Source organism: Rhinichthys klamathensis, unplaced genomic scaffold (genome assembly GCF_029890125.1).
Source record: "Rhinichthys klamathensis goyatoka isolate OS25496 unplaced genomic scaffold, OSU_Roscu_1.1 h1tg000216l_1, whole genome shotgun sequence".
Taxonomy (NCBI): Eukaryota; Metazoa; Chordata; class Actinopteri; order Cypriniformes; family Leuciscidae; genus Rhinichthys; species Rhinichthys klamathensis.
The window spans coordinates 1,915,159-1,922,500 of record NW_026606741.1 but is presented as its reverse complement, the minus strand read 5'-3'; the positions used below and the strand labels follow the sequence as shown (position 1 = coordinate 1,922,500).

Below are 7,342 nucleotides of genomic sequence, written 5' to 3'. Positions count from 1 at the left end.
CGTTCACAGTATAAGGGGCTTTCCTTGCCATTAATGCTTGGAGAACACACACACACACACACGTCTCCTTCCATTAATAATAATAATGTCTAGTGCGGCGGCTCTGATAGCCTATATATAACCTACCATGATTTTTGGAATGACTGATCGCAAGAGGAAAAAAATAGCGTTTTAGTCGCGTAACATCGGTTAATGGAAACGCCATAATTTCGCAATAGTTTTCTATCGATATTTAAAAAAAAAAAAAGAAAAAAAATCGCAAAAGTTTTGTGCAAATTTGTAATGAAAACGCGCCTAATTATTCATCTGTGCACGTTATTCCTAAAAGAAAAGAAAAAACTGTCTGTAATCACTTATTTTTCGATTCCTCCAACCTCCATGAAGACATTTTTCAGAAATTGTATAAAATTTTTACAATTTTACTGTTATACAATATTTATATATATATATTTTTTTTTACGATTTTTTTATATTTAGACAATTAAAAATATATTTTTTTTAAATCTTTTGCTTACTCACACCAGACTTCTCAACTAATGTCATGTCAACAAACCTAAAGGTGCACAGTGATTGACAGGCAGAAAGCCTTTCTGATTGGCTATAATAGCACAGGCCGCTTCCCACACACATTTGTAGCTGTTTTGCAGAGCCTATGACTGTCACAGCCACACACACACACACACACACACACACACACACACTCAAAACCTATTCCAGCAATATCTGTCAGGTAGCAGGAGCAGTTTATGGGTGGCACTCCAGAATACTAAATCGCTTACAGCACCTTTAAAGCAAAGGCATAAAAACACAAATCACAGAGCGCTGGAGGATCACAGAGCGAGACGAACGATCAGTGCTTTCCTTCTCGCCTGCGATTTGTTATTTCCTCTGTGACGCTCTGATCCCTCCTCTCTGTTCTCTCGGTTCCTCACACACACACACACTCTCTGCCTGTCATGTGCAGTGAAACTCACAGTAACACGATGTACGGAGAGACGAGAGCACAAGACTGCTGCCAGACAACCTGAATCCGACACATCACAGCGACCCGAGCTGAAGTTAAAGCAACTTCGCCCATTTTAAACCCGCTTTGTATTGTTATAATGTCAGTAGCAGGGCTTGACATTCACTTTTTTGCTGACCGGCGACTGTGGCTAGTGGTTTTCCAAAGTTACAAGCCACTCAGTGCATTCACTGACCACCATTTTGACATCGATTCCATGGGGGTAAAACTGCAAAATAGATATTTTTAATATTGTGTCATCTTTGGCAGCCGCTATATTAGGGTACTGTCACTTTAAGAGCTGACGCACGGATCCCTTATACTGTTTTATAACCAATATAGTGTCTTTATGTACACGCACTTTGGGTGTGAGCACCAAATCTGTGGGAATTAGTAAAATTATGCTTAATACGTGACGAAATTCAAGCCCTGTAACACCAACAATATTCATCCAGAGCAAATGAATCGAGTGAGTGAGGAGAGGCGGGTTTGTGTGTCACTCGCTGTCGGAGAGATGAGAGAGAGAGAAAGAGCAGCTGGTATTGTGTTTCCTGCGGAAGAGTTTCAGATATTCCAGTATTGAAAAATCGATATTTTTGACAACACTAGTTTGCACTCAGTTTATTATTTCAGATTCCTTTTTGAAAGACTACAATTGAAAAATGTATATTATATAAAATTCAACCCGCCAAAGTGGCTAGAGGAGTGACTCAATACACACCACTGATGAAACACACACACATTTGGCGGGTGTTAATGTCAAGCCCTGGTCGGTAGTATATGCAAATGAACAATGCTTACCCGTTCTCCGTGTTACCCGGGACGAGAAATTCACGTTTATTGATTATATTTCAATTAAATGCTGTTCTTTTGCACTTTCTATTCATCAAAGAATCCTGAAAAATAAAATGGATCACAGTTTTCCACAAATATATGAAGCAGCACAACTGTTGTCAACACTGATAATAACACTTTTATATCATTTTTGAGAGCCTGAATACACAAAACAAAAGTCTCACCATCAACATTTTCAGGCTGATAACAATAACATTACAAATTAACATATATCGTGATATCGTGCATCCATATAAATCACAGTTCACAATATATTCACAGTTATTTCAAACTGAAATTATTGAACAATATTACTGTATTTTTGATCGGAAAAAAATGCAGCCTTGCTTGTCATAAGAGACTCATTGCAAACCTTATGATGGCTGGTGTGTGTATTAATGTGAGCTAGTGTGTGTATCAGCGGTAATGATGTTGGAGTCACAGCTCGGCTCTCAGTGTGTGTGATCTATGAACTCTGAGATTGCAGGGTGTGTTTGATTGTTGCACGGTCCGTCTGTTCCTCGGGCAGACCTCGAAAGGTGCCCATCTATCAGCCTGACAGTAGATTTGGCAAATACAACCAGACACACACACACACACACACACACCGTCTCGCAGTTGGACATCGTCAGGTACAACACCAACAGAATGTTCTCTCTACACGAGCCGCCAGTCCTGCCAGCGTGTTCCTTGAGCAGATGTTGTGGATCTGGCATCTCACACACACACACACACACACACACACACACACCGGTTACAAACTAGACCAGGGCTTTTCCATCTTCTATATGCCACGCACTCATAATCTTGAATCAAAATAACTTCCCCTGGTTCTTGCATCTCTTCTCTGATGACAAGTGAACAAAGATAAAAAAAAAATAATATATATTTTCAAGGATAAACAATTTATAATAAACTGCAATATTCCCTAAAAACAAAAATTGCCCATTTTGTTTTCATGGTGACTTTAAAAAGCATTTCTAAATGTCTGATGGAACTTAAACTGTAAATGCAATGCACATATCACATACACTTTCACAAATATAAGTAACTGAATTCCTGAAAAGTATGTACAATTCTCTCACTCTCTGATATTCCCCTCTCTCTCTCTCTTTTTTTTTTATGGGTATTTGTTTGGATATTTGATATATTGAATGTGTATGGTTTTTTGTACTCTTGTAGGTAGGAACTGAATGTATTAGTATTAGGTTATTTGTAATAAAAGGTGTGTTAAAATTCAAAATTCTCTCTCTCTCTCTCAGATCGTGAGTGTGGGGAAACATGTGAAAGGATACCACTACATCGTCGCTAACCTGGTGAGTCCTGGCACTGGTTTATCCAGCTGAGTGAGAGAGAGCGCTCGAGGAAATGAACACATGTAGAGGACAGTGTGTCCTCTGGCCGTGATGTGATGGAGCCGAGCGATGTGCCACTTTATTTTCCCGAATAAAACCCCAGACTAGAATTACGTGTTGGCACGTTTGGCATCGCTTGTGCTCCAGACATTCCTCAAATCAGGTGCGCTGTCACTTTAAGTGACCAGATGTGCCATTTTTTACCTGCAACATTTACACAGAATATCACTTGAGGGCGTCTCACTCTCTTTTTTTTTACATGTTTATTCAGAAACCACATCCTCAACACCCTAGAAACATGGTGTTGAGTTTTGCACATCTCACGTGTTTTCTTTTTGGGTGATACATCCATCTGAAATGAGAGGGAATTTGCCGTCTTTTTCATTTTCGGATACTCTGACTATGATGGACCGCTGAACCCGCACTTTGTTACGAGTGATTTATCGTCGCTTATTTGTGCTGTGCCTTAACTCTGTGTTGACATTTGTTAGTGTGTCAGCATGTGGGATATTAAGAAATGTTATAACTCACTCTGCCTCACATTCGTTCTATTCATCTCCCGTTTTCCCATCTCCCTCGCTCTAATTTCCTCTCTCCCCTGACAGGGTTTTAAGGATATTTCTCTTGAGAGGTTTATGCACGGCGGGGCAAACGTAACCGGTTTCCAGTTGGTGGATTTCAGTAAAGCAATGGTGATCAAACTAATGCAACGCTGGAATAAACTAGACCAGAGGGAGTATCCAGGATCTGAGAGCCCACCCAGGGTAAACGCAAATACATTCACAACATAATTAAACCCAAATGCAAACCAGAATAACAAACACTGAATTGAGTGCGTCATTATTTGCACATGCTTTTAAAGACCTAGGTAACAGCTCAAAGATTTGTGCTATAAACACTAATGAATAATTCCTTTTCAACTTGAAACGTGTGTTTTGAAATCGTCGTTCTTTGCTCAGCAAACAACAGGTTGCAAATCTGATGCTATAATACTGTCAGACACATGTGGCAGAAGTCCAGTCACAGATGTTTAGCCAATCAGACTGTGACAGGGCACATTCTCCGTCAAGCTTTAGCCAATGAGAAGCTGCCCAGTGATATCTGAGTCAATTACGCCATGACAGACTGCAGCCGGAGCCACATTTTAACCCGTCTGTTGGGAAATGTGTGAAATGAAGTCAATGTTTACATCGTTTTGATGCCCTAGTGAAAAATAAATATACCAAAATGGATTTGAAATGCATTTATTTTATGCTAAGTATAATAAAATTACATGTGTGTGCTTAATATAAATACCTTGAAATTGTACTTTAAGTCTGCTAAATTGGAACAACTAATTTTGCACTTAATGCACTTTAGTTATCCGGAAATAGTGCTAAGGTCCAATTAAAGATATATTTAAATATATTTGATTGTGCTAAAATCTAACTATTGCAAGTATACTTTAAATATCTTGCATTTATTTTAAGACTGATATTATATAGAGATCGTACTATCCTTACTAAAAGTGATATTAAAACGCATTTAGGCTTAATATTAAGAAATTTGCATTGTGCAATAAAGTAGTACTCCAAAATAAAGTTGAATTACAATATTTATATCAGTAGCCCAAGTCTCAAGCGACATGTCAGTAAATATGGTCATGGGTTTGTATACTTATAGAATGAAATAAAACATATTTTAAATACATTTTGGTTTAGGTGTTTTTGTCACTAGGGTGACTGGGATACCATTTTAATTTTCCAAGAGACAAATTCACAGCCTTGGGAGGAAGTGACATTTGCTTTTTCCCAAGGAGCACATGTGCTCCCTAATTGAAAAATGTAACATTTTAATAAAAAATAAAAAACATTTGAAAAAAATGGGCCACAATTAAATATATCTACACATACTATACATCTAAAATGTGAGTGAAACGCTTGCACCATCAAGCTCTTGCGGTACCACACAAAATGATTACAGTTCTCCCTAACTGGAAAACAGTACAAATCTACTCATTAAGATGATTTTGTGCTGCATAACCTCACCTCATCGTGCTGTCCTCAGCTAAAAAAAAGTTCCCCTCCGTTGAGAACATGGAGATCCTTCTCTACTCCCATTGATTAGCACTTCCATCCTGCAGTCCCTGCTATAAATTATCAGAGAACATCAAACCAATCTTTACAGGTTTATTAGAGCACACTATACAGGCAAGATCCTTGACTACCTCCATCTCTTGAGCGCTCTTGATTTTCTGCATCTCACTCACTGACTCCCCCTTTAATGATTGTTGTTTGTTTCTGTCTTTCCTTCGATGTTAATTGGATGTTATTATGCCTCTGCTACAACCATAAATCTTCATTTCCGCTGATCAAGTTCATTCATAATGTCTTGTGTCAGTGCAGACCCGGCCGCTGAGGCTCGTTCTGTCTTATTGGGCAGGATTTACTCATGCAAATAGCCATGCTTTTGTATTTGTTTATGGAAATTAGAGATGAAAATCCATTTTGATAATTGGTGAGGTTGGTGAGGAAGAGAAAAACAACGAGATCCCTGCACCGCTTTCCCCAGCAATCTCTCTGAATCTTTACTGCTCTGTAGCAACAATCTGTACTGCTTTACAGCTAAATAGCTTTTCCAGTAACAAGTAGCGGCATCGCTACATTGCCGTTTTATGTCACATTGCATTACACACACACCCTTACAAGCAAGCAGGCGGAGGCAATAATCAATGTGCTCACCTAGAATGCCCTTTCTGTTGCATTTACATCTACTTTAGGCACTACGACAGCTCAGCATTACATTTGATATGTGACTGTAAACAGGAAGCATGGGTAATGTAGTGTGAATTAACACAAAATATTCCTTTTACCCTTTTAGTACACATCATCATTGACGTATGATGGTGTGCTAGTGATGGCGGAGGCGTTTCGAAATCTGCGCAGACAGAAGATCGACATCTCTCGCAGAGGCAATGCTGGAGACTGCCTGGCCAACCCAGCTGCTCCTTGGAATCAGGGCATCGACATGGAACGAACTCTGAAACAGGTGAGAGCGGGTGGGATTGTGCAAGGCAGATGAGAGCTGATGGGATGCTGTGAGCCAGGTGAGAGTGGGCGGGAATCTGTACGACGGGTGGGAGTGAGCATTACTGTACGACAGGTATGAGTGGGTGGGACTCTTTGCAACAGATGAGAGTGGGAAGGAATCTGTACCACAGATGGGAGTGGGTTTGGACTCTGTACGAGAGGTGAGAGTGGGTGGGACTCTGTACGACAGGTGGGAGTGGGCGGGAATCTGTACGACATGTGGGAGTGGGCGGGAATCTGTACGACGGGTGGGAGTGAGCATTACTGTACGACAGGTATGAGTGGGTGGGACTCTTTGCAACAGATGAGAGTGGGAAGGAATCTGTACGACAGGTGGGAGTGGGTTTGGACTCTGTACGAGAGGTGAGAGTGGGTGGGACTCTGTACGACAGCTGGGAGTGGGCGGGAATCTGTACGACATGTGGGAGTGGGCGGGAATCTGTACGACAGGTGAGAGTGGGCGGGAATCTGTTCGACAGGTGGGAGGGAATCTGTTCGATAGGTGGGAGTGGGAGGGACTCTGTACGACAGGTGAGAGTGGGTTTGGACTCTGTACGAGAGGTGAGAGTGGGTGGGACTCTATACGACATGTGGGAGTGGGCGGGAATCTGTTCGACAGGTGGGAGGGAATCTCTTCGACAGGTGGGAGTGGGAGGGACTCTGTACGACAGGTGAGAGTGGGTGGGACTCTGTGCGACAGGTGAGAGTGGGTGGGACTCTGTACGACAGGTGAGAGTGGGTGGGACTCTGTGCGACAGGTGAGAGTGGGTGGGACTCTGTGCGACAGGTGAGAGTGGGTGGGAATCTGTTCGACAGGTGGGAGGGAATCTGTACGACAGGTGGGAGTGGGCGGGAATCTGTACGACATGTGGGAGGGAATCTGTACGACAGGTGGGAGTGGGCGGGAATCTGTTCGACAGGTGGAAGGGAATCTCTTCGACGGGTGGGAGTGGGAGGGACTCTGTACGACAGGTGAGAGTGGGTGGGACTCTGTGCGACAGGTGAGAGTGGGCGGGAATCTGTTCGACAGGTGGGAGGGAATCTATACGACAGGTGGGAGTGGGAGGGCCTCTGTACGACAG

General features: G+C 42.0%; 1 protein-coding gene across 7 annotated transcripts in view; it reads left to right on the top strand.

The window, feature by feature from the left end:
• Positions 1-7,342, top strand: part of gria4a (glutamate receptor, ionotropic, AMPA 4a) — a 136,777-nt gene that overhangs the window by 39,977 nt on the left and 89,458 nt on the right. For all 7 annotated transcript variants that reach the window (XR_008808294.1, XM_056264136.1, XM_056264135.1 and 4 more), the window contains exons 5-7: positions 3,100-3,153; positions 3,798-3,956; positions 6,052-6,219. Coding sequence is in view for 6 of the 7 variants with exons in the window: in XM_056264136.1 (XP_056120111.1) it covers positions 3,100-3,153; positions 3,798-3,956; positions 6,052-6,219 (381 nt within the window). In the remaining variant the exon portion in view is untranslated. The remainder of the gene's footprint in view (positions 1-3,099; positions 3,154-3,797; positions 3,957-6,051; positions 6,220-7,342) is intronic.